Source organism: Gloeophyllum trabeum, assembly GCF_000344685.1.
Source record: "Gloeophyllum trabeum ATCC 11539 unplaced genomic scaffold GLOTRscaffold_00010, whole genome shotgun sequence".
Classification (NCBI taxonomy): domain Eukaryota; kingdom Fungi; phylum Basidiomycota; class Agaricomycetes; order Gloeophyllales; family Gloeophyllaceae; genus Gloeophyllum; species Gloeophyllum trabeum.
The window spans coordinates 147,981-170,769 of NW_006920419.1; the positions used below are offsets into that span (position 1 = coordinate 147,981).

At 53.6% G+C, this 22,789-nt stretch overlaps 8 protein-coding genes across 8 annotated transcripts; 4 read left to right on the plus strand and 4 right to left on the minus strand.

Moving 5' to 3' along the window:
- The first annotated feature begins 747 nt into the window (after positions 1–747).
- Positions 748–3,757, plus strand: GLOTRDRAFT_100608 (uncharacterized protein). The gene is made up of 7 exons (XM_007869598.1): positions 748–887; positions 957–1,034; positions 1,087–1,164; positions 1,215–1,498; positions 1,563–1,711; positions 1,771–3,420; positions 3,486–3,757. The coding sequence occupies exons 2-6, from the start codon at positions 978–980 to the stop codon at positions 2,457–2,459; spliced, it is 1,257 nt and encodes a 418-aa protein (XP_007867789.1). The 5' UTR covers positions 748–887; positions 957–977; the 3' UTR covers positions 2,460–3,420; positions 3,486–3,757.
- Positions 3,025–6,567, minus strand: GLOTRDRAFT_139687 (uncharacterized protein; the record flags this gene model as incomplete). The annotated part of the gene is made up of 3 exons (XM_007869599.1): positions 3,025–3,420; positions 3,486–5,671; positions 5,790–6,567. The coding sequence occupies 3 exons, from the start codon at positions 6,565–6,567 to the stop codon at positions 3,025–3,027; spliced, it is 3,360 nt and encodes a 1,119-aa protein (XP_007867790.1).
- Positions 6,568–7,010: 443 nt separating this feature from the next.
- GLOTRDRAFT_44832 (uncharacterized protein) lies at positions 7,011–8,488 on the minus strand (the record flags this gene model as incomplete). The annotated part of the gene is made up of 5 exons (XM_007869521.1): positions 7,011–7,690; positions 7,749–7,897; positions 7,954–8,237; positions 8,293–8,370; positions 8,432–8,488. 5 exons carry the CDS (start codon positions 8,486–8,488, stop codon positions 7,011–7,013), a joined length of 1,248 nt encoding a protein of 415 aa, XP_007867712.1.
- A 1,186-nt stretch (positions 8,489–9,674) lies between these two features.
- On the plus strand, positions 9,675–11,400 carry GLOTRDRAFT_111670 (uncharacterized protein). Its single transcript, XM_007869600.1, has 3 exons — positions 9,675–9,902; positions 9,957–11,069; positions 11,185–11,400. Exons 1-2 carry the CDS (start codon positions 9,710–9,712, stop codon positions 10,682–10,684), a joined length of 921 nt encoding a protein of 306 aa, XP_007867791.1. The 5' UTR covers positions 9,675–9,709; the 3' UTR covers positions 10,685–11,069; positions 11,185–11,400.
- A 397-nt stretch (positions 11,401–11,797) lies between these two features.
- On the plus strand, positions 11,798–12,235 carry GLOTRDRAFT_28396 (uncharacterized protein; the record flags this gene model as incomplete). Its single annotated transcript, XM_007869506.1, has 3 exons — positions 11,798–11,944; positions 12,005–12,097; positions 12,155–12,235. Coding segments are annotated over 3 exons (321 nt in total), but the record flags the coding sequence as incomplete, so codon positions are not given.
- A 577-nt stretch (positions 12,236–12,812) lies between these two features.
- GLOTRDRAFT_139690 (alcohol oxidase) lies at positions 12,813–15,962 on the minus strand (the record flags this gene model as incomplete). Its single annotated transcript, XM_007869601.1, has 25 exons — positions 15,859–15,962; positions 15,801–15,808; positions 15,654–15,753; positions 15,540–15,601; positions 15,440–15,483; positions 15,313–15,386; positions 15,191–15,260; positions 15,067–15,140; positions 14,954–15,012; positions 14,859–14,897; positions 14,775–14,786; positions 14,650–14,718; positions 14,413–14,591; positions 14,206–14,348; positions 14,077–14,155; positions 13,793–14,028; positions 13,663–13,736; positions 13,541–13,607; positions 13,415–13,489; positions 13,304–13,354; positions 13,219–13,251; positions 13,101–13,165; positions 12,974–13,046; positions 12,894–12,920; positions 12,813–12,841 (listed from the first exon to the last, which is right to left on the minus strand). Exons 1-25 carry the CDS (start codon positions 15,911–15,913, stop codon positions 12,813–12,815), a joined length of 1,797 nt encoding a protein of 598 aa, XP_007867792.1. The 5' UTR covers positions 15,914–15,962.
- A 1,686-nt stretch (positions 15,963–17,648) lies between these two features.
- GLOTRDRAFT_130788 (uncharacterized protein) lies at positions 17,649–19,450 on the plus strand (the record flags this gene model as incomplete). The annotated part of the gene is made up of 14 exons (XM_007869602.1): positions 17,649–17,776; positions 17,834–17,858; positions 17,923–18,004; positions 18,060–18,092; positions 18,150–18,161; positions 18,215–18,228; positions 18,278–18,386; positions 18,457–18,599; positions 18,656–18,713; positions 18,760–18,827; positions 18,880–18,890; positions 18,946–19,102; positions 19,259–19,374; positions 19,429–19,450. 14 exons carry the CDS (start codon positions 17,649–17,651, stop codon positions 19,448–19,450), a joined length of 978 nt encoding a protein of 325 aa, XP_007867793.1.
- A 1,072-nt stretch (positions 19,451–20,522) lies between these two features.
- GLOTRDRAFT_122121 (G-alpha-domain-containing protein) lies at positions 20,523–22,699 on the minus strand (the record flags this gene model as incomplete). Its single annotated transcript, XM_007869603.1, has 11 exons — positions 20,523–20,575; positions 20,631–20,664; positions 20,728–20,810; positions 20,893–21,073; positions 21,138–21,245; positions 21,355–21,530; positions 21,589–21,641; positions 21,692–22,272; positions 22,333–22,358; positions 22,406–22,451; positions 22,514–22,699. The coding sequence occupies 11 exons, from the start codon at positions 22,697–22,699 to the stop codon at positions 20,523–20,525; spliced, it is 1,527 nt and encodes a 508-aa protein (XP_007867794.1).
- Positions 22,700–22,789: the final 90 nt, after the last annotated feature.

Consider the following 22,789-nt stretch of genomic DNA (forward strand, 5'->3'; position numbering starts at 1 on the left):
CAGGATTTGAGCCAGCGTCTGCCATACCCAACCATTCGATATAACCGTTGCACTACAAGGCTATACTAATCGGTGCCCAAAACCGTTTCATGATGGACTCAACCTTTGCCTTGAATGATAGCAACTCCCGAATTACGAGTCTCCACCCTTGTCTAGTGCTACTGGTATACATTACATGTACATCTATGATCAACAGAGCCATGTATATTGCTCTGCCGCCCTCTACAGCATCGGCTAAGCAACTCAGAGAGTTAGAGCTAAGGAGCTCGGTAAGGGCGCCTTAGCGGTACTTAGCGCCTTAGCGTGGGCTGCCATTTTGCTGATGTGTCCACATCGTAGGCAAATTTGAGTGCCTCCGACGTCCCTATAGCTGTGGTCTTGCCGCGATACACGGTGGAGTGGATTTCGCTCGGAGCGTGTATTCGGTTCGGGCGCGTCTAGGGTTTTGCAAGAAGCCTCCAGGATGAGTTTCTGGGGACCCCTCTTGGGACTTTCATCGAATATAATGTGCAGCAGAGACATGGGAGATAAACAGGTTTGAATGCGAACGCCGAAACTGCAGAACGGACCAGACTCGCTACCAGTCCCCAAGCTAAGGGGCTTCTGCAACGAGACTAGGGATAAGCAAATCTGGGAATCAACTTCGTGTAATATTATTTGTGGCACCGGAAAGAAGCCAGACTTGAGCCTCGGGGTTTGTACATTACTAAGTATGTAGTAGTAGTGGCCTCTCAATTGACTTGTATTATTCTAATAGCTTCCTTTTCTTGGCCCCCTTTGCCTCGATTATGCCGGAGGCTTCAGCACTGGGACCCATTGATCCTCGTTCCGTGTCGCAGAGCGAAGAGGAAAGGAAAGCGCCATGGATAGTGCGCAAGCTCGCGGGCGTGAGTCGGCTAAAAGTCTGCGATATTTCATTGCTGATGGCAGCCCGAGTACGCGTATACTGTATCTAGTCCATGACGGGCAGGATCGTCATGTCCTCTTATGAATCCCTACGCGCCGCCGGAACCAGCGTCGTCTGTCTGTCGCCAGTGCGTTTCGTGTCGTCTACCAGCGGACATTAACCAATGCCTTTTCTTCCAGTGGGGCGACTCCTCTCCGCTCCTTCTGCCATGCATCCGATTCAGAGACCTGGTCATGCACTCCGTCATAGCAGCCACCGTGAGTCGCATGGGCACGACCGCGCACTTCTCTCATGACAGACCACGCAGGGAGGTACTGCTGCGATAGCAGCTCCGGTAATGGGCCCGATTTCAGAAGCCGTAGTCACTACGCTAGGCGACACGATCCTAGTCGAAGTGGGACTCCACACCGGATTTGAGCTTGCCACCAAGGGTGCCAACGATCTCCTGATCGAGCACCCCGTGAGCCACTTGATCCCGCTTCATTCCAAACGGCTGGAGACTACCGCCGTGAAAGAGCTCACGATTACGCTCAAGTACAAGCATACCGTCGAAGACGCCAGCCTGGGATTCTTCAGAAGTAGCGTGCATGGGTAGGCGTCTTTCCAGTTTTCCGTAGCGGAAAGAGATAATATTAAAAGCCGATTTTTTGCTCAGAGATAGCTCCCTGTTCGCCAGCGTGAAAGATTACTTGGCTGTGGAAAAGGGCTGGTTCTCTCCATACCTGTTCGCGAGCGGACGAAGGCCTATAATACCCCGCTCCATGAAGCCTGATGTCGTATTTTGCCACGGACCATTTCTATCAGGTCAACCGCTGAGCATACTCCCCCCTACCCCAGATGAGATTAACCCCGGCCTCCCCCAGGTGACTACAAAATCGGCGAAACCCTCCTGAATGAGTCTGCCTCAGTAATAACACTAGCAAACACCCCGCCCGCCGAGCCCGAACCGAAGCCAGAGGCGCACCATGCCTCCTCTGGCCTCAAAATCCCCACCCTCTCCAAATTCCTCGACCGCTCGCGCACGCCCTCCCCGGAGCCGGACCCCGCACTCGCAGTGCCCCCCGCCCCGCAGCCCCGTCGCCTCGTGATCCTCGTCGTGGGACTCAAGCCGCACCGCGCGGGCTTCTGGACGACCAGCCAGCGCCCGAGCGAGAGCGTCATCCGCTACCAGCTGCTCAACGGCTGCCCCGCCATTGTCGTGCCCGCCAAGGCCGGCGCGCCGCTCCTCGCCTGGGACACCCTGACGTTGGAGCACCTCTGGGCGGTGAGCCTGCCGCCTGAATCCGAGCCCGCAATGCCAGAACAGGCGCGGAGTGGGTTCCACGGCATCGTCACAGTGCTGTTCGAGTACCTGGATTTGTGCGTCGACTGGGAGCGGTTGGTGCTCCCGGAAGGAGAGAAGAAAGGAGACGGGATGGACGAGAAGAAGACTACGCTTAAGGATGCGGTCGCCCTGCTGGTCGCAGCGGCGGTGAGGAGCGGGGAGAGCAAGGAGGTGAAGAAAGAAGTTGACAAGGAGCGCAGCGGTATCGCGATCTGGCGTATTCCTTGAACTCTTTCCAGGGTGCCAGTGCTTCATATCAAAGTTCTCCGGCCCCGAGGATACCTTGCTTATACCCCGCGCAGTACGAACATTAACAGTGCTGTCATTCAAAGTACGTTATTATCGTGGACCAGGCATACAGCTATGTGCGATCATAGTAGGAGTGCAAGACATTATTATTTATGAGCTAGCAGCAGGACCGGGCGTCGTGTAGGCAAGTGGTGTTAAATATTGCGTTTTGAGTCGTCAGCATGAGCGTAAGAACTTGAAAGCAGAACTGGATTTGAACGACGTCAAAGAAGACCCATGAGTGAAGAAATATACCGGGGCGTGCATAGAGAAAGAGAGTTACGAGTCCGAGAAAACCTAGGCTGAACCGATGGACGGTCAAGCGGGGGCTTCGTCTCCTAAGCGCCTCGCGGCCGTGGAAGATCCCAGGTGTAGACGAATGTGCCTGGACGTGCCGTCAAAATATTTTATGCATGGTGAGCATTTTGCAAACTTTACGAGCGGGTTGATCACTCGGCGTCTATGTACAAGTCCTTGCGTGAAAGAGCCGGATCCGAAACGGTGCTTATGAAGCGGGCTGTTGTTGGGGCTTCCAGGGCCCATCCGTGTGTTGACCCATCACGAACACGACGTCTTCCTCCTCCTCTTCCTCGGCCTCGATGTCAGCGGACTTCATGTCTTCAGGAGAACTCGTACTCGAAGAGGGGTTATGTTCCGCCGAAGAATGAGACGGAGCCTCTGCTTGTCCGGGAGCAGCGTCGCTCTCGAAATGACTCTTGGCTGCACCTGGCAGGACGAACTGCTTCCACTGATCTCCTCCCATCCGAACCCAGTCATCGCGCAGTTCAACAGCTGAGGACAGAGAGAGAACGTCCTTGACCAAGTCGATGTCGACCGTCAAGTGACGAACTCGGTTGAAGGACGCCAGAAGGTGGACTGATACCCAACCTAGCGAGTCCATCTAACAAGGAGAAATTTGACGACCGTCAGTTGCTACGCATACATGCAGAATGTACTTTGACTGACCCTTTGCCTGAGGAAGAAATCTTGGGCCATGTTCTGCGGGCTGAGATAATATTCCAACTGCCCTAGAAGAGACTGCCTAAAAGGATCCAGAGGGAAGGACACAGCAGAAATGGGAGCCGGCGCGGGTGGTACAGTTTGAGGAATATGTATCGGCGGAACGTATGCAGCTGGATGGTAGCCTTCATAACCGGGGACCGGGCCATAGGGGCCAATAGGAGGCACGTAATATTGTGTCCCGTAGTCGGCCTGAGGCGGTAGTTGCTGGAAGTGCGACGGCGGTGTCACGTTAGGGTTATACCCCGACTGGCGCGACTGCTGGAAACCGCCTCCTCTAGAGAAATTTCGGGAGTCGTAGCCTCCCCTCCCGTACCCCCTCGGGCCACCCCGTCCTCTCCCCCTCCGTCCGCGCTCATAGCCGTACCCGGATTCGAACGAATGAGAGTACCCGCGAGCGCGCATACCAAACTCACGACCACTGTTTCTCGCCCGCTCCCGCTCGCGTTCCCTTGCAATACGCTCCTCCTTTGTAATAACGGGGGCAATGCCCGTCCCACTCATCGGCCCGAAACCGTAGCCATAGTCCTTCACCTCCCACTCATCAGACTCCGCATTATATTCAGGCTGGAGAGACTGATCGGCCGGGAAAGGATAAGGGACAGGCATCCCAGGTCCCGATGGGAGTCCGCTAGCAGACGTGGCGGGCGATGCTGACGATGTAGATAGCGAGGCCGACATCGACGCAGCAGCGGAGATGCCGTCGGGAGCGCGTACGGGAGAAGGCTGGGACAAATGAGGTGAAGGCCCACGACCAGGCTGCGGGGGCACAAGCAAAGCCTCATCCGGCTCATTGCGCATCGTAGACCCGAACTCCCACTTCGTTTCAGGATCCGTCAGGTCGATGACCTTGAATTCGACTTTATTCTCCTCCTTCGGACCTTCCCCGTTCTTGACGGGGTCTCCGTTATTCATCACGTCGGACATGAACCGACCCGGCGCCGTCTCAACTCGTCTTCGTCCTTTCGAGCTTGATTGCGTCCTTGACCTAGTCGACGGGCCTGGCTCACCTGGGCTTACCCCTATAGCAATAGTCTTGAACGTCTTGATGCCTTCTTCTTTCTCAGTAGCCTGGTCTCCAGTTGCGGTCTCTTCAGGCATCGCACTGGCCGTATTCTTCACGTCTTTCTTGAATGTCGACTCTACCGGAGCAGGACTTGGGCTTTTACTAGTGATACTGCCAAATACAACTGGCCTCTGCGGACGTCCCCGCTGACTCGCTTCTTGGGCACTCGATGTCGCCGTCTCGACAGGTCCGACCTCCCGGTAGCCAGCTACGGCTTCCGACTCACCGGGCGGTGGCGGTCTGACCATCGAAGTAGGCGGCGGAGCGCTCGGTTCGGCGCCGGCCTGTATTTGCACTGGGTCCTGTACAGGAGGAGGTATCGGAGACACCTGGGAGCTCGTCGGGTACATCGGCTGCAACTGTTCCTGCCCTGGCGCGTTGCCGTTCCAGTAAGGATATGGCTGGCCATATGGATACATATATGGTTGGTACATGGGGTAAGGCGGGGAGCCGGGATACATAGGGGAGACAACGCCAGGTTGAGAGGGGTAACCGTTCGAAGCAGGCATAGCGTACGGATTATGGGCTGGAGAGGTCGCCATGGGGTAGGCGTGGGTATGAGGACTATGGCCTGGCTGGACCGGCAAAGATAAATGCGGGAAGTATCCGGGACTGTTCGTGCCGGATCCTTGCGAAGAGGCGTATGGGGCAATTTGTGGCGGAGGGTAAGGCATGGGCATTTCCGTATGAGGCGGCGCCCCGCCGGGAAGAGAGCTTTCTACATTGAGCGGACGACCATAGCCGCTAGTGCCAGTCGGCTCCTCGGGAAGGCGCTTGCCGCGAACGCTCTGCCGAGGGCTGGACTGGACGCTGCTGGCGACGCTTTGGACTTGCGACTGCGACGCAGAGCCACGGGTGGAGTGTGCTCGACTGTGTCCTTGAGAAGCCGGGACGGATCCTGACGCGGAGGTGGAAGTAGATGCTTGCAAGCTATTGCGAGCAGATCCCTGCCTGTTGTGATAAGGAGCCTGGTTGCGAGACGACCCATACCGATTTCGTGGCCGCACAGCATCTGCTGCGGCCTGCAATTCTTCTGCAGGGATGGGTACCCACTTCGTTTTCTCGCCTAAAGGGTCCAGTAGGAAAGGAGGAGATGAGCATCGATGTAGCCGGCCATTAGCATGGTATTGCAACCGGGGGAGATGTAGAAAACTATAAAGATCATGTGAAGTTATGATACATACCTTTCCGCGGAGTAGCCGGCTGCGAAGTCTCCCCTGGTCGCTTCTCCTCTGTCTTTTCAACTTCTCCTGGTGGACTAGGCTGGATGGATTTACCAACTTCCGGCCAGCTCTCGACATCTTCCACAGACGGTGGTAGACTTGCGGGAGGGGTGGGTGGTAGACGAGTGCGAGGCTTGACGACGAAAGGGTCGTCTTCCACGGCATCCTTTACGTTCACAGAGGTACCATTCAAAGCAGGTGGTCGAGAGGTAGACATGGACGCTTGTATTTGCCCAGACGAGTGCGATAAGGGTGGATAGGAAGGACCAGTTCCGTTGATATGTACAGGTGAAGAAGCAGCAGCCGGTTTCTGAGGCGAACGAGACTGGGCGAAAGCCTGAGCCATTTGCTCCTTGCGAACGTTCCAGACGTTGACCGGCGGCGACTTGACGGGTGACGACTGCGACTGCGCCGACGAAGACGACTCACCGGCCTCAAGCACTCCCGCCGACGGTTCCGCCGACCCCTTCGCCTGCTGACTCCCAGGCGTCATATCCACACTCGACAGCGGTGACGAAGCCTTCGACCCGCTCGATCCGGTCATGTCTGTGCTGGAAGTGCTGGCCACAACCGAAGGTGCAGTGGCGGTCGATGAGATGGAATGATTTTGCGATGCGGTGGGATGCTGCTGCGAGCTCGCAGCTTTTGGCAACTTTGCGCTGTGGCCCTTCTTGGCCCGCTCCGCGTACGACAGTGTGTTTTGGCTCTTCGAGGCCGTCAGCGGCGCCGAAGAAACCATTTTCGAGGGAAAGTTGAAAGGGGGGCTGGATGAAGAACGATGTGGACGCGGCGGCGGAAAGATTGTGGCTCAGGGAAATTGCAGGGAGTTCAATGTCGATTGCACCCGATGGTTCGACCTCTAGGATTCACGGAACAGAGCCGAGCGATAAGATGCCAAGTTAAACGAAAAAATACAGGCTTAGAAAGCCTTTGAGGGTACGACGGACACGCAATTAGCGCGGTCGAGCTGCAAGCCTGGGACTCCGAGAACGGCAGCTGCGTGACAAGGCAGTCGCCGTTCGGCGCGCGTGCACTAAGTCGTAAGTTAAAGCTGTTTGGTGCGGTACCCGTCGGATCTATTGCAGTACATATACTTTATGTAAATACAAGGGCACATGCAGGGGATAGATAGGACTGATACAAAACCCTGAAGCGATCATGGAATGGGACGAGAACACCGACTCATGGGATGCGCCAGATTGCGACGCCACTTCTCGCCTTGTCCACCTGCTTCCTCACCTCCTTGCTCTCGCCACTCCTAATACCTGCAGCGACGACCAGCGACAGAGCGTCCCTCACTGCATCCTTAGCATAGCCAGACCGGCCTTTCGGAAGCACGACCCTGCCCCAGTCCACGCACAGATCCAGATACTCGAAGAGCACGTTCACGACTCCTTTGAACTCGCCACCGGCGTCCCCAAGCGATTTAGCATCCTCGTCGGAGGGTAGGGGAACTTGCCACAAGTGTTCGAGCGTCATGGTGTCCCAAGACACGAGCGGTGCACCAAGCCGAGCGGGCACGACGACCGCTGGGCATCCATTCAGTAGTTGATATCGGATGACGCTCTCGTCTGGACGCTGGCTCGTCGTCCACAGTTTACGATGAGGCTTGAGACCCACTATCAGGATGACCAAACGTCGTGGAACAGGTGCCAGCTGTTCTTGTACGGGTGCGGGCTCAGTGGGCTCCGCGGGTGGAGGCGGCGTATGCGAGCGTTTCAGCGGATTCGAGAGGTGCAGTTTGCTTGCGAATGAGTTGGGCTGCGACTGGGAAGCGGCTTCTGGTTCCGACGAGGGAGCCGCGGAGAAAGATATGGCCGACACAGATTCCTCCAGCAGTGTCTGACCCACTCTATAGTCGCCTGCAGTAGACATAGTCCAGAGTTCCTGTCGCGAGAGTAGCACGGGAAGCAGACTTACCGGGTAAGAAAGGGCCATGACAGAAGAGAACGTCAGGCTTCATGACGCGCGGTATCACAGGTCTCCTGGCACTCGCGAACAGGTATGGTGAAAACCATCCTTTCTCTACCGCTAAGTAATCCTTAACGCTTGCGAAAAGTGAAGTATCACTTTGAACGAGGGAGATCTCAGCTGCAACATCGTACTTCCACAGAATGATACTCACGCATGCACGCTACTCCGAAAGAACCCCAAATTCGCGTCAACGACCGTATGCTTATACTTAAGCGTAATCGTCAATTCCTTAACGCTCGTGGTCTCGAGTCGCGTTGAGTGAACGGGAATCAGCATATCGGTGGTCTCACCGAAGACCAGGTCGTCTGCGGCCTTGGTGCCGAGTTGGAAGCCTGCGTTTAGCCCTACCTCAACGAGAATACTATCGGCGACCGAGTCTGTCACGACATCGGATAGTGGCCCCATAATCGGAGTAGCGATGGCTGCAGTGCCGCCCTAGTATGAAATATCATTAGAAGTTCGAGGTCCAGATGTGCATGGTAATACGTACGGTTGCTGCGGTAACGGTTTCGACGGCTAGATCTCGGAATCGTATGCAGGGTAATACGATGAACGACGAATCTCCCCACTGCAGGCACATAAGGGCGATGTTATTCTCAGCTGCGTGGTTTGCAGCAAATATGACATACTGGGGACAAGCACACAACGCTGGTACCAGCCGCACGAAGCGACTCGTACGTGGACATGACGATCCTCCCTGTCATCGACTATTCATTGTCAACACCTCTCCTCGGCCGGAGAAGTACATGCCCGAGATACGTACCCCCACCACCTTCCTTGCAAGCCATGATGATGTCTTCTGCTCTTCTCCTTTGGGAACGGACGCTGGATCTATCGGCGCAAGTTCTGAAGCTTTCATTACCTTGAATTCTGGACGAATGAAGATATAAAGATTGATTCAATACAAGCGTAGTGCCTATATGATGCGCTCTTATAGCCCAGAAAATGAGGCATCATCATAATCGTCAGCTGGATCACTTCTTGATTCGCGAGCTCTAGGAGTGGAGGGCGAAACCGAGCCTTAACCCGTGAAGTGGAGAACGGGTGGAGACGTGGATTTGCAGCCCAACGACGCGTCGAAACGACTCCTTCGGTTCTGCCTAGCAGAGAGTGCAGCCGATACCAGACTCGTCGCGGGTATGCAGACAAGAATCCAACCATATCGCTGGCGCCATCGCTCGCGCTGGTCCGGTGTCCTCGGTGACTGTGTGGCAGTCAACAAGACATTGACCAGCGCGAACGATGCGTTGACACTCGTAGTGTATCAAGGGTCGATAGTGCAGGTAGGTAGGATGGAACGCAGGAAACAAGTCGGAACGCCAAAGCCACAAATTTGCCGATATTTGTCGCTCCCTCTGAATCAAGCGCCCGCTCGCCACCGTCCCTCGCATCCGTCTCGACGTTCTACACGACGTCGGAAATCGTGGTTTTGGCGAGCTGGAGCTTGATACATGTCTGTAGAAAAGAACTTGACGCTTCATTTGGTTTATATTCACGGGTTCCAAGGTTAGTCGTCGTATGTACTGCGTTAGTACTCACCAGCCTAAGACGAAGAGGGCATAAGGCGACCACACCTCCTTCCAATCCTTTCCTACCGACTTGCACAATAGTCTGCTCAAGAAGCTGCCGGAGGCCGTTAGTCTGGATAGCTGCCTATACCCCACATACAAGAGCAGGAAACCAATAAATTATGCTGCGGCTAACTTGCTCAAATGGTGGCGGTACTCTGCGCTCCTGACTTCCCACTTTTCCTGACTGCTATCAGGCTGGACACGTTGGATCCGGGTCCGGTGGTACTGCTCGCACACTCTATGGGAGGCCTGCTGGCGGTAGATGCGGCGACTGCTCGGACGCCGCAGTCTGAGAGGATCAAGGGCATCGTCGCTTTCGATGTGCCATACCTGTCGATGCATCCGCATGTCGTGATCAGCGGCATAGCTTCTTTATTCCCAAAGGATGACAAGAAGCGTAAGACGGAGGCAGAGCTCAATGACCCGGAGCAAGTTAACATCGTAGATCATAAAGTCCTTGGAGAAGATCGCCTTTCACCTATGCCGTCCCCCTCTGGAACGTCCACACCAGACGCTTCGTCTTTAGCTTGTGAGCATGTTATGCTTTGGCGACACTCACGGTGCTGAGGATATACCTGCGCAGCTGCCCGGTCTCCGTCTCCTAGTCTATCTCCCAGATCGACGCGGACCTCTTCCCCTTTGGAACTTCTAGACAAAACCTCGTCTTTCATAACGAAACTTGCGGACGAGCCCATGGTCAAGTTCTTTCGGAAACACTCGGATGAGCCATTCAGTGCTATGAAGAGATGGGTCGTCGAACACTTCGAGTTCGGGCAGTGCATGTTCGAACCCTCCGGTCTCCTTGAGCGATACCGTGCTCTCGAAGCATGGAACGGCTTATGGGTTAATTACTGGACGGAGACCGTGCCTAAGCCGGGGTCCTCGGCTTCGATACAAGACCCATTCGAGAAAGAAGGTACTACTCCGTCATTAACTACGGCGGACATGGGCAGAATGTCTTTGGAGGATACAGGCGGAGATCTCGGGGCGGATGCGTGCCCTCTTACGAAAGAAGAAGAGAAGGAGCGCTCGAAGCAGCTCAAGAAGGCCGAGAAGGAACTCAAGAAACAGCGGGACATAGAGAAGAAAGCCCAGGAATCGCGTCCGCCGAGACACTTCATCGTGCTGCCCGGGAGGTTCAACGGTCACGCGCGACACAAGTGGCTCAGAGTGCCCATTGCCGGCGCGGAAGACGAAGTGCAGGCCCACTGTGGTCTGTTCATCAAAGACCAGAACTTGGACTATGAGGCGTTCGTGGATGGTGTCGGTGACCTTTTGCGATCCTGGTGCCGACTGATCGCTTTCTCTTGATCGATGGTCTGCTGTACCCCGTTCAGTCTCGCGATCCGCCTAGCGGGAGCCGGGCTGGACCCACACTATCGTGATCCCGAGGTAGAGGGTCCTTGCCCTGACGCGCGTGTGCAGTGGTTCTCGCAGTGGGTCATATCTTGTGGAGTCGATGGAGGACTCTTTGCTCCTGAGTGGCCGCTGTTATGACATCTTGAGCTGCAGTTTACATCTGCCGTGCGTCACATTGATACCTGCCTTGTTGTCCAGTTATGACTGTATTCACGTCGACGTCCGGATATTTCGAGCAGGCTCTGTACAACAGGACATTATCAACAACATCTGGTATGCTATGGGTGCCACGCAATTCTCGGCGTTCTTGGGCGTCGGGCATCATCAGTACGATCAGGTATGTTACAGGGTGTCATCCCCGGCGTTCTTGAGAGCCCGACAATAGTCACGTTGAAAAAGTCTGTTTCGAACGCGTAGTGCGTGCTACTGATTATCAAACCGTCTGATAACAGATACCATGCGCTCTATTGTCCACCTAATGGGGACAAGGCGTACTTCTGCACATCGGCTCTTACCACGTGTAGGCACCATTGCGGAGAACGATTCACTCCCGCGAAACTAGATGCTCAGTTGTTGCTATCAGTTGCAGGTCAGCCTTCTCACCTTCATGCTCCAGAACAATGGTTATTTCATCAAGACTGTCTAGACCGGGTCCGTGCCATACTCCCCGCACCGCAAGCTGATTTTTTGTCCTTCTACGGCATAGTGGTGACTTAAAGTCAGGATGTATCGCAGGGTCTCTTCGCAGTTCTCGGGTGAACGACGGCGTCCCTTTTTTGCGGTGACAAACCAGGGACCCACAGACAACCTTGTGCCTTTGGGCCGCCGTTATAGAGAACTTCTAGATTGGGTGCCATGGCCCTATATAAAGGCAGCAAGGCGCTCATTGCTCTGAGCTACTCCATCTGAAGGAACTGATAAACCCCACTTCATTCCGCCATGAATTTCCTTCCTAAGAAGATGGGTACGATAGTCAATCTCTCGGCATGTCCCGAGAGTCGACCGTTCACGCCCAAATATGTCGTTTTACCGGCTGGATGCAAGATTGTACTGGGTCGAGCTTCTGGCCAAGGAGAGCGAGTAGCCAGCCCATCGAACGGCTGGTTTCCACCCCTCGATGACAGCGGTCGCGAAACAGGCGGTGGTCTAGGAGACTCGGAGGACCTACCGCTCAGTCCTGCGCATGCGGAATTATGGGCTGAAAATGGACATGTGAGTCGCCCCTTCGTCTTAGCAGGCTGCGTCTGGGAGGCCTGATACTTGTTTATTTAGGTGTACATACGGGATCTGGGATCCAAACATGGGACATATGTTAACGACGTCAGAATAACCGGACCTAGCCCACTGAAGACGGACGATATTCTGGTATGTGCGGGTGTACGTGTCGCGTCGTCAGGATACGCCCGCTGAGACTGCTTGTAGATCCTTGGGTTTGAGTTACCCCGCTCTGCCAGTACTCCGAGACATCTCACGAGCCATGACCTAAAACCGATTGTGGCAAAAGTACACGTCGTGGGCGATACGTCAAAGTAGGGAACTACTTCTATTGCAGCTATTCTCCCGTCGGAGGAGCAGCTCCATAAAAAGCGGACCATCTGCTCCTGCCTTCCAAACACGGTGTGAATGGGGTTGTGCGCCACACGCTCCATTTTCGAGTGCCAGTTGGATGCAGCCGCAGAAAGGCGGTGCGGGGCTATAACGGTGTTTGTGAAGAGTGCTAGGTGTGCTATGAACATCACAATGTCATACGAGCGGTACTATGATTGTGGGACTGGTTCAAGTTGAATCGAGGCTTAAGCTTGCGCAACATGATCGGGTGATCATGACCTGCTCGGCTGTCGAGGGTCTACTAACGACTGCACTTTGCCGGCGGTGACCTGGGCTGTCGGCTTGTACCCATCTGAATGGTGCATTAGGGCGAGCTTAATGCTGACGGGAATGAAGTCTCGATGCGCAGCTTCAAGACAACTATGTCCGAGTTCTGTCAAGAAACGTCCGTTCAAATCTACTAGTAAACATATATGTTCAGCATAGGCAAGCGTCACCGCACCCTCCCACAATTCATCACGTATCTTACAGCTTACAGAACACCTTTGATAATGTCGGCAGCTAGGGGTGTAATGTAAGTAGAGGCAATTATTTACAGATATTATGCACGTACCCTGCTCGCCGATAGCGTAAGCGGTAGCTTCGAAGTTTGCCATCAATATCCAATCGCAGAGAACGTCTGTATTTACTCACCCTGTGGATGCGCGGCAAAATGGAGCGGGATGACAGACAAGTCGGCCACCCGGACATTGGTCGTGCCATACACCTATAGAGAGAACGTTCGGTGTCAGGTCGAGTTGGCGGATTGGGAATGTCCCACCTTCAGCTTGGAATCGACCACACCTCCTTTGTCCTTCGGAAGCATTGAGCAAGATCCAATAGTGTCTGTCATAAACGTTATTCCGGGCATACCACGTACTCCTACTACATTCACTCACGGTATGTCGTCGTCATGTAAGACTTGAGCCAGTCTGAATAGAGGCTCAGCTGCAGCAGTTCAGAGTTGAACACAGAGCTGCTTACCTGCGATCTGCTCATCCGTTGTGACCTCTGGCCCGGGATTCACTTCCTGCGCTGCATAAGAGCGTGAATGAAACTTCATAGATACAGCCATCAGGGGCATGACCGACTTACCAACCAGATCCTTAAATGGTGCGGTCTGAGCCAGCCCCTTGGCGAACTTGACTATCTCGACGAACGTATCGCGATCTGCGTACAAATGAATGTAATGCTACCAGATGAATATTTGCCTTGGCATACCTATCTCCTCTTCGAAATAGTGAGGATCGAACTCTGGATCATCCTCCGGATTCTTTGATTTGACGTGCTAAAGCAGTTGAGTAATAAGCAATGCGCCTTGGGACGATGACATCGTGAATTACTATAGTGCCCCGAGAGAATAAGTGGTTCGTCAAGACAAGCATAGTCAGGTACTTCTTTCCCGGCTTGGGCGGGTCTGAAGCGAATCTGCTTAGAATAACAGCTCCGGGTACCACGGGAAGAGCAACGTACTCGGCTGAGACAAGAAACCAGGGAACGTGATGTACTCGCACCCCGGAGCGCCCCTCTCTAGTCGCTCCAACTGGATACGGTACTGCTCGAGCAAGCCAGAAGGATACTTCGCGGCATTCTTCTCAATTTTGTCTCGGGCAGCTTTGTGTATATCGTCGGCGCGCTTCGAGAGCATTTGCAAGGGAACAAACGCGAAGCCGCACAATCCCATGGTGAAAAGGCCCTCGCCCTTAGCGCTGCGCGTCATTAGACAAGACCAAGGACACACAATGGCGGATACTTACTGGAGCTCTACGTGCTCAGCAGCTATCTTCGGATCCCTCAACACATCGAGCGTATCAAAGGAGGCATCCTCACGGAGCTCTGCAAAGCATGTCAACGGAGCGAGCAAGCGAGCACAAAGTGACACTCACCCCAGGTCACTCCGGTGAAAATATGCTCTTGTACGTTCTCGCCAATGGTTGACAAAGGTAAGACGACTGGTATGTCAAGGCTCTTGAGGAGCTGTGGGTTGCCGAACCCCGAAAGCTCCAGTATTTGAGACGACTTAAGGCCCCTAGCGATGGAAGGAAGAAGCTGTTTATCATAGCATTCCGCATCCCGCACAGCTTAAATCTTACCCTGCGCACAACACCACCTCTTTGTTCGGCCTTACACTATAGTCGCGGCCATTGTGACGGAACTCAACGCCAACAGCGATCACTAGCCCATTGCTATCTTTGGTCGTCAATAGCCTGTTTACCGGAGCTTGGACGAGAACAGTGAAGTTGGGCCTGTTAACGTTAGGCAGATAGAAGGCCTAGCCAGTAGGTATCCGTGAGCGCGATATCAACCGAAGTGCTTACGTACCCACTCACCGTCGTGGCATATGTACGAGTCGAGGTCTTTGGGTCGACTGTATTCGTACCGAAGAAAACGCCGAGTGGCTGCTAGATAGTCAGACAAGCTCCTCATCAAGAGAGTATCGAGTAGTTGAACTTACATCACCTCCGAGCTAAATTTTTCGGAGTCGGCAGTTGGTCTGTGGTTAGTTGAGTGACCAATTCCGAAGTAACGGTGGTCTTACAGGCTTCTTAGCCAGAGGGAGGCCACGGTTGATCAAAGTCTGCAGATATGAATTGAGCACTGGGAAGCTGTCGATACGCAGGGACGGAAGGCTACCTGCTGTATATCGAGCTCTGCAGCGTTAATTTTGGCAGGGAAAGAAGTCAATAGGGGTCCTAGGGTTCTCCCTATCAGTGTGTTCTTCCGCAAACCCGGTGGTGATGACTGACCTTCGGTGCCGTTCTTCCAGTCCTCTATGCGTAGACCGTGCTTCTTGATAACTTCCTCTGAAGGGTAGATGCAGCTTGGGTATCATGAGTACGCAAAGCTTATTGCTTAGGTGCAGTTACCCACGTCTCTGTTCTGTGGGAGAATGTTTCATAGTTCTTCCAATTCCAGCCCGGATTACCGAGCCGCTCGATATCTTGAACAGAACGTGGAGCCAATTATTAATCGGCAGCCCAACGCCGACTTACCATCAATCTCTGCTGCGGGAGGCTTCGTCCAGCACAGGAAGTTGATAGCAGAACTCCCGCCGAGACCCTTCCCTCTGTGCACAGCTCAGGTGGGCAACATAAAACCTCGGGGAGAGGGTGTCCTCACCGATTCCAAGTGAACTGGGTCCCATTGCAATACTTCTGCGGCGTCTTGATAGATGGTCTCGAGAGTCAGATTCCCGTATAGACGGAGATGTCATGCATACCGTTTTGAAAGCCCAGTCATATGCTGGATTCTCGAAATGACTTCCGTACGAAGCGGGGCGCACTGTTCCCGCCCGTCAAAGCTGTACCTGCGCAGGTAAAAGTGAAGCACATACGCAGGAGAGGGTCGTCCAAGTTGGCGTTACCGGCTTCCAGGACGAGCACCGAGACGGTGGGGTCCTCGGAAAGGCGAGCAGCGACACAGAGGCCAGATGTCTAAAGAACAGTGAACACTCCGGAGTGCCATATAGAGGCTGCCCTACCCCTCCACCTGCGGGGGCTCAACGAATAAGTCATAAAGAGATGTTCAAGTATACTCACCTATCACGATGTAATCAAAGCTCTTGTCAGCGACGTCTTCGATATTCGCTACCATCTTCAAGTGCTAATGCTCTGTGAAGCTTTGTGCTGCAGGCTTATCTGCTAAGCACGTAGAGGTTTGACGGCGCCTGTCAGGTGCACCATCCCTTTATATGATTTCCCTTGTAATATCTAAGAACCGTATCGACGGACCGCTTGGGACCCCATTCGGTAGAGACTTCTGTTCGGAGTATGCGACGGGTGAAATCATCGTTATTTACGTGAAAGAGGACCTACATAACTATCAGACTTTTACGGAAGATCCTGGGTAGCCCGTCCCGTAGAACGGTCATGAGCTTCTAGTCCGCATGAGGCTGATTGCGCATCACGAGACCGCTGGTCGAAACTGTCGTAAAGCCGAGTTAGGTTAAGTTCATGAAATAGGTACCCATGTCTAGATCTAGCACCTGAACACATAGTCAGGCCAAGTCTCCTGCCTAATGGTAGACCAACTGCCCGATACAGAGCTCTCGCAGTTCTACAGGTGTCAAATTGATGCTAACGGCGTCACCAACACGTTGCCCTGCAGCGCGCAGCTTCAGAGATTCATCCACTCTTCCTTACCCATATAGCCGAGCCTGAGGGTTGCCGGAGGACCCCTCCTTCCCAGGAAAATGAGTACGAAAGTGACTTACATCAGGAAGAAGAGCCATCGTAGCATACTAATATCATGCTGCTGTATCGTCCTTACTGTACATGTGCGCTATTGCACTTTGGACTTGCAAAAACAGCGTTGGACAATGGAGACTTGTTATGCGGGCCTTCAGCGCTGTTCGCGCTTGAACCTGAACTTACCGGCATCTTCCGAGCATCCAAGATCCCCGCCGGAACTGACAGCTGTCCAATCATCGTACAAGTCCTGGCGTCGTAGCCTCGTAGGCCGCCGACCCACTCAGGCGTCAACGTTCCCGTTCCGTTGATTCCTGGTGCCCACAATATCATGTAGGAGGCGATGTACGCTCGACTCTTTCGGGGCGTCAACTTATTGACAGTCCGGGGCTGGTAGTCTCCCGACTGTTTCATGTCGGTCCAATGCTGAAAGGGTTTGCCCCTCAGGCCCCATACAGCCCTCGAAGAGATTGATGGTGCAACGTTTAATGAGCTTGGTATGTAGGTGGATAAATAATGTTTGAGAGCCGGCTGAGGCTCCTTGGTAATTGATGGAGACCAATAAACTCACCGATTGGATCGCTTCGAAGCTTTTGGACTCAATACAGATCGGATATCCGCAAAATGCGGGGTACTCAGATATTTCAGGGGTCATAATACGTGAGAACATCTGGTTTGACCTGAGATTGATCGAGATTCAGATATTCCACCGACTCGTCGTGCAGATTGGGCGGCTTCAGATTGTCGTGAGTGCCTAGTCTTGGTCCAACTGGTGCGGTTAGCAGCTGTCATTCCAATATTCAGAGGTCCATCCGGTACAGCTACTCACACAATCTTGTAGCAGCTCGACATTCAGGATCATCAGCAGATCCTCTCCAAATTATGGTAAGTGACGTACGGCATCGCAAACCTCGTATCCATGCATCCCTCCCGGATGCCTTCTTCTCTACCGCGCATCTCACTCCGTTCCCAGGCTATCTCGATATCCACTGCGCCCACTCAGGCCGTATATATGAGGCCCACGACGTGTTTCGTAGAAAGAATTGTACGCTCCCCTACCCTCTTACCTTCGCCCTGTCTACTGCTGAGTCAAGATGGGTAGTGCAGCAGCAGTAGCGTGAGCCTGTCCCTTGGCCCTGCTCATGGCGGTTTTACAACGTTTTCCGTTCCACCACAGGCATGGGCCTTCGCTCATAGGCTTATTCTTCAACATCCTACTCTATGGTATCATGATCACGCAGACGTTCCTGTACTTCCATGCCTTCCCGAAGTAAGCTTCCTCACCACTAACAAGGAGTTGCACAATGGCTAACCTCTTGATTCATAGTGACCGCCGATGGATCAAGCTCTTCGTACGAGGCACTGTTTCCCCCGCAGAGACCTATCGACTGAATGGCTTGTATTTCTCCCCGACAGGTCTCAGTCCTGTTCCTGGCCGACACCGTCAATTCAATCTTTGACTGCGTCTTCATCTACCAAGCTGTCATCATTCACTTTGGTGCGATTGATTTTGATATGACAATGCTAAGCCGTGTTGAGTATTTGGAGTAAAGGGGATGATGACTTCGTCGCTAACGCGAACTGGGGTGAGTTCTATGGCTAGTTCACAGCACTTCAACTGACTATCATGGCATTGTTCCCAGTCTTTGCGACAGGTATGATCTGCGTCCATGTCGCTCTTGCACGGACTGAATATTTGCCTTGCAAGATCCTGCTATGACGGTAAAGCCTAGACCCGCTTGAGCGAGGCGAAGACTGACTTCCTTTACAGGGTATCATCGCAGCCATGGTGCAACTATTCTTTGCGTGGAGAATAAAGATATTGACGGGAAACAACTACCTCGTCGGGATCGTTATCGTAGCTGCCATCACGGGAATGTGTAAGCCTCCCAAGAGGACAGATATATCGCCTTCACGTGCATTGCTGATTCCATACCTCTTCGGATCCAGTCGGCGGGCTTGGGACTGCAGTAGCCATCAAGTTCGTACCGAAGTTTATCGAGTTCCAGCGGTTCGAGCCAGTTGTCATCGTCTGGCTTATCGGCAACGCCATCTGCGACATCATCATCACGAGTGTGCTTACCTGGCACTTGGTATGATGTTCGTTCTCCTTCCTCTCTCTGCTTTGGGCTGAGCGGCTGGCTTCAAGCGAAGGCACCGGACAGGCTTCCCTGCGACAGATGACATTGTCAACAAGATTATTAGATGTGCGTGGCTTGCTCTTTCTGGAGACGGTTCCTTATTGTTGGACAGTGACCGTCCAGACGGGGATGCTCACCTGCATCGTGGCACTGTTTGACACCGTCTTCTTCGTCGCCAGTGTAAGTGCCCAGATGCACACTTAATCACCGCTCACTAACGTGCCGGTTCTAGTCCTCTGGAATGTCAGTGCATGCTTCTGTGAATTGTCTGCCTGCTGACCGCCGGTGCGCTTGACAGACATATTGGCTTCAACTTCCCGTTATCGAAGCTGTATACGAATTCCTTGATGTCTACTTTGAATTCTCGGACGGGCTGGAAGTATAACCGGACCACTGAGCCCAGCGGGGAGGAATCGGGAGCTGTCAGTGGCAATCGGGGTGGTCGGAATCGGAAGGTATGACAGTTCAAAATAAGTCATGCCTGTCGCTAAATCAGTATTGCTTACAAGCAGCCCGACGTGCTCAACCTCTCTCAGGGCCGGACACCAGAGGCACGCGTCAAAAGCTGATCATAAGTTGACAGTACTGATGATTGCCGGCCGTGGTTCTAGGTTTTTGTCACGGTCGAGTCCCATCAAATGGTGGACATGGACAACAAGACGGGCGCCATCACCGAGGCCGAAGACGATGTCGACCATTCGACGTATCACCAGGAAAGACAGAAAGAGTGAGTTCTTCTATACTTGGAGGGATCGTCAGTTTGTAGACTGACTTGAAGTAGCGTGTCATCGTTCGCGGTATAGTGCATGATGTGTCAAGACTGTCACGAGCGTTTTAGGAATATGTCCTATTTATCTGCATACAGAGGAGGCTGGGTAGCGCGCTGAGAGTGCACTGTCAATGTGTATTGTTACCTTCCCGTAGAACCTTGGATTATGCACCGTTGACCCTGGTACAGGTGTACCAGTACTTCCTGTAATACCGGACTGTCAGCTGTAGGGGATGTGCACATGCATATATATATATATATACGGATATTGACCGTCACCATGATTGTGGCGGAGAAGCGGTTCTGTCTAACTTGATAAGCTGGGTACAGTGATTGCCGCACAGCTGCAGGAATCCGAGTCTTGCCATTATAGGGTCAAGTTCGACGCACATTCAACGACGTTCAGGCTAAAGACTCCGGGATGTCGTCCCAATGAAAGGATCTTCGGCCGCGAAGTAGGTAATACGCGTATCCCCAGGTTGCAAAGGGAAGTCCAAATATTACAGCGGTGGATCCGGACGATCCATGATTGACACTGAACCTACTCATGGAGAATCATACCTTCGCGAGGCGTCTTGCTTATCTGGCGAATAAATGGCTTCCTCGATATTCATGACAAGGCCGCGGAAGGTACAGACTTGTGGGCGGGTGGAGGTCCGAGTGCGGTGGGTGTGGCTTATGAGTACCACAGCTACATTGCCACATCCAGTAAAGGCGACTTGGGGTCGGGCATATCTTCCTTCGTCCGATTTTTCATTTCCGTTAGTTAATGACTTCTGGACGGACCTTGAGCTTGTACGACATCGGAAGGATGTAGCAGTCTTTGATGCGAATAAACGGATCGGCTTGAGCTGTATACAGCTTTTGAATACACCCATATTCACGAAGATACACGGTGCTGGACCGATAACAACATACTTCGCCTACGTCGGCGTCCCCGTTCCCAATACAACATCCTCCCTTACATCCTGCTGACTATCCATAGAATGCCATATAGACGGCGTTGGCGTCTTTCGCCCGTCAATCGGTAATTACTCTATTGACTTGACGCGACGTCATACCTCCGACAACACTGCTTCATTTTGAGGACGTTTGCAAACGCGGTGTCACAGTATGAGGCCTGTACCTCTCAAATTCGCACGGAGTATTGAGTCTTGTACTGTGCGAAAAAGTGTTACGCAATGGACAGACCCGTACAGACGAGAGGTGCTTACCATCGGCGAGGATCTTCGTCGTCGCCTCGATGTCCTGTAATGCAAGGAATTCATGATTACAAGGTAACTCGAACCTGCGACAGCAGTCGGCACGTACAACTACCGAGGTGAAGTGCGCGTAAAACTCTCGTTTCTGCACAGAGTGATCCTTATGTATCTGTGCGAACTTTCTCCGCAGATCTACAAACAAATCAAGAACCGGAATCATTAAAAGGACAGCTATCTGTGGTTATGGTTGCCACAGAGATGGCACGGCACTCACACGTCGATGTGCTCTCAAAGTCGTTCGGGCGATCGCCGTACGAGACGATGTACTTCGACAGCTTGATCCCGGCCGCCAATTTGCGCCGCATGATGTCGCACTTGTTCAGGAAGAGGATGATGTTCGTTCTGGCGAGGACCGGGTTGGAGACGATCGATTTCCACAATAAAACCGAGTCTTCCTAATACAATGTAAGGAGTTGTTTCAGGTGGGTGAGTTCGAGGGAGGAATGGGGGGTGCCTCACTAGTCGGTTCACGGACGGGTCTTCCTCGAGCACCTGGTCAAAACAGCTAATGGGCGCCAGGAAGATGATGGCATCCATGTCGTCGAAGAACGGTACCCAGGCAGCTGTACCAGGGCATGAACACCTCCAATTCATTCCATGCGACTATCAACATACCTCTCTACCATCGGTTGTATCAGTAAGCTCCTCGCCGTGAAAGGAAGTTGCGAAGACTCACGCAAGATCGTTGACCGCCAACATCATACAAGCGCCAGTCGCGACTGATTGAGTTCCCGACTGCATTGCTCGTGAGACTGCGTGGGACGAAAGGAGAAATACAGTACAAACCGCCTTTGACCGTAAAGCGATACTCTGTAACGCCGAGAGTCTTGATCCTTGCTCGGACGATGTCCGCTATATTACGAGGTCTAGTCACAATCGCGGCTCCACGCACAGAAATAAGACTACTTACCGTCCGACGGCATGTAGTTGAGGTCAGTCACTCTCTCTAGGTCATCTAAGAAACTACCGCACGTTCAACCGCTGGGAACTCAGATAAACGCGCGGCGACTCACAAGCCAGGCATCTCCTCCAGCCTCAGCTTCAGCCGATCCAACACCTCCCTTACTATTGGGTCCTTCCACAAGCGAATCATATCATCGCTGCACGCATGCAGCACATGGCTGGGTTCGTCGGGCTCGAGGCCCTCATCCCTCACATCTGTGCTATTCCTCGCTTCGCCACTCAGCAGGCGGCTGAACTTGGTCCCCCATGCGCACGAGTTCACTGCAATTTCCTTCACGCCCTTGCCGCGGGGGCGCTCGGGATTGGGCAGGTTCGTCAGCGCGGTGAGATACGGCGCGCCGAACACGGACGACCCCTCCGGGTCGAGGGCGCGCAGGAGCGTTTCCTCGATCTGTATGAGCGGCGACAGCTTCATCTTGAGGAGGAGCAGCTCGGACGTGAGGTGCGGCATGTTGGGGTCGGGGTCGGGGTCGTCGGCGGGGCGCAGGCGCGGGGAGACGGAGGGGGAGGAGGTCGCGGGCGATGTCGTGGCGGCTTGGGCTTCAGCCATGGCCTCGAGGATGAGGCGGAAGGAGCGGACGATGTTCAGCTGGATCACGGTTCGCCATTGAGCTCTCTCGGCACGGAACGCCTAGTGGTCGCGAGCGGCGGTTTAGCGCGCTGGGCTTGGTTCAGTCGCATGTATGCTCACCTTCCTGGAGTTCATGAGCTGGAAGTCTGGCAGTGTATTAGCGAGAGTATCATTTCCAGACGTAGTTACTCACTCTTCAGAGTAGTGGATTTCCCTGTGCACCCGGACATTGTCAGGCGCTACAACATGTCATCACGAGATGGGCTGATCTACCTGATTCACTTTGGCCTAACAAGAGTACCTTGACACATCTCTCTCGTCTCTGCTCTGCTCTCTGGCGGCTAATCTCCTCGTCGATTGCATCTGAGATGCGCTTTGCGTTTTCCTCCTCGCGCAACCTTGCCGCCCGCTCAGCGGGCATTTCATCCGGGGGCGGGGCCAGCAAAGCTGAGAACGGGTCGTCCGACATGGAGACTCTGACGGGCATGATGTGCAGCGTTGTTTGAACGACGTCCTAGCAGGGTATAAGCAAGCTTGAAAAACTGACCAGGGCCGGGGAATGTGGCGTCAAGACAGA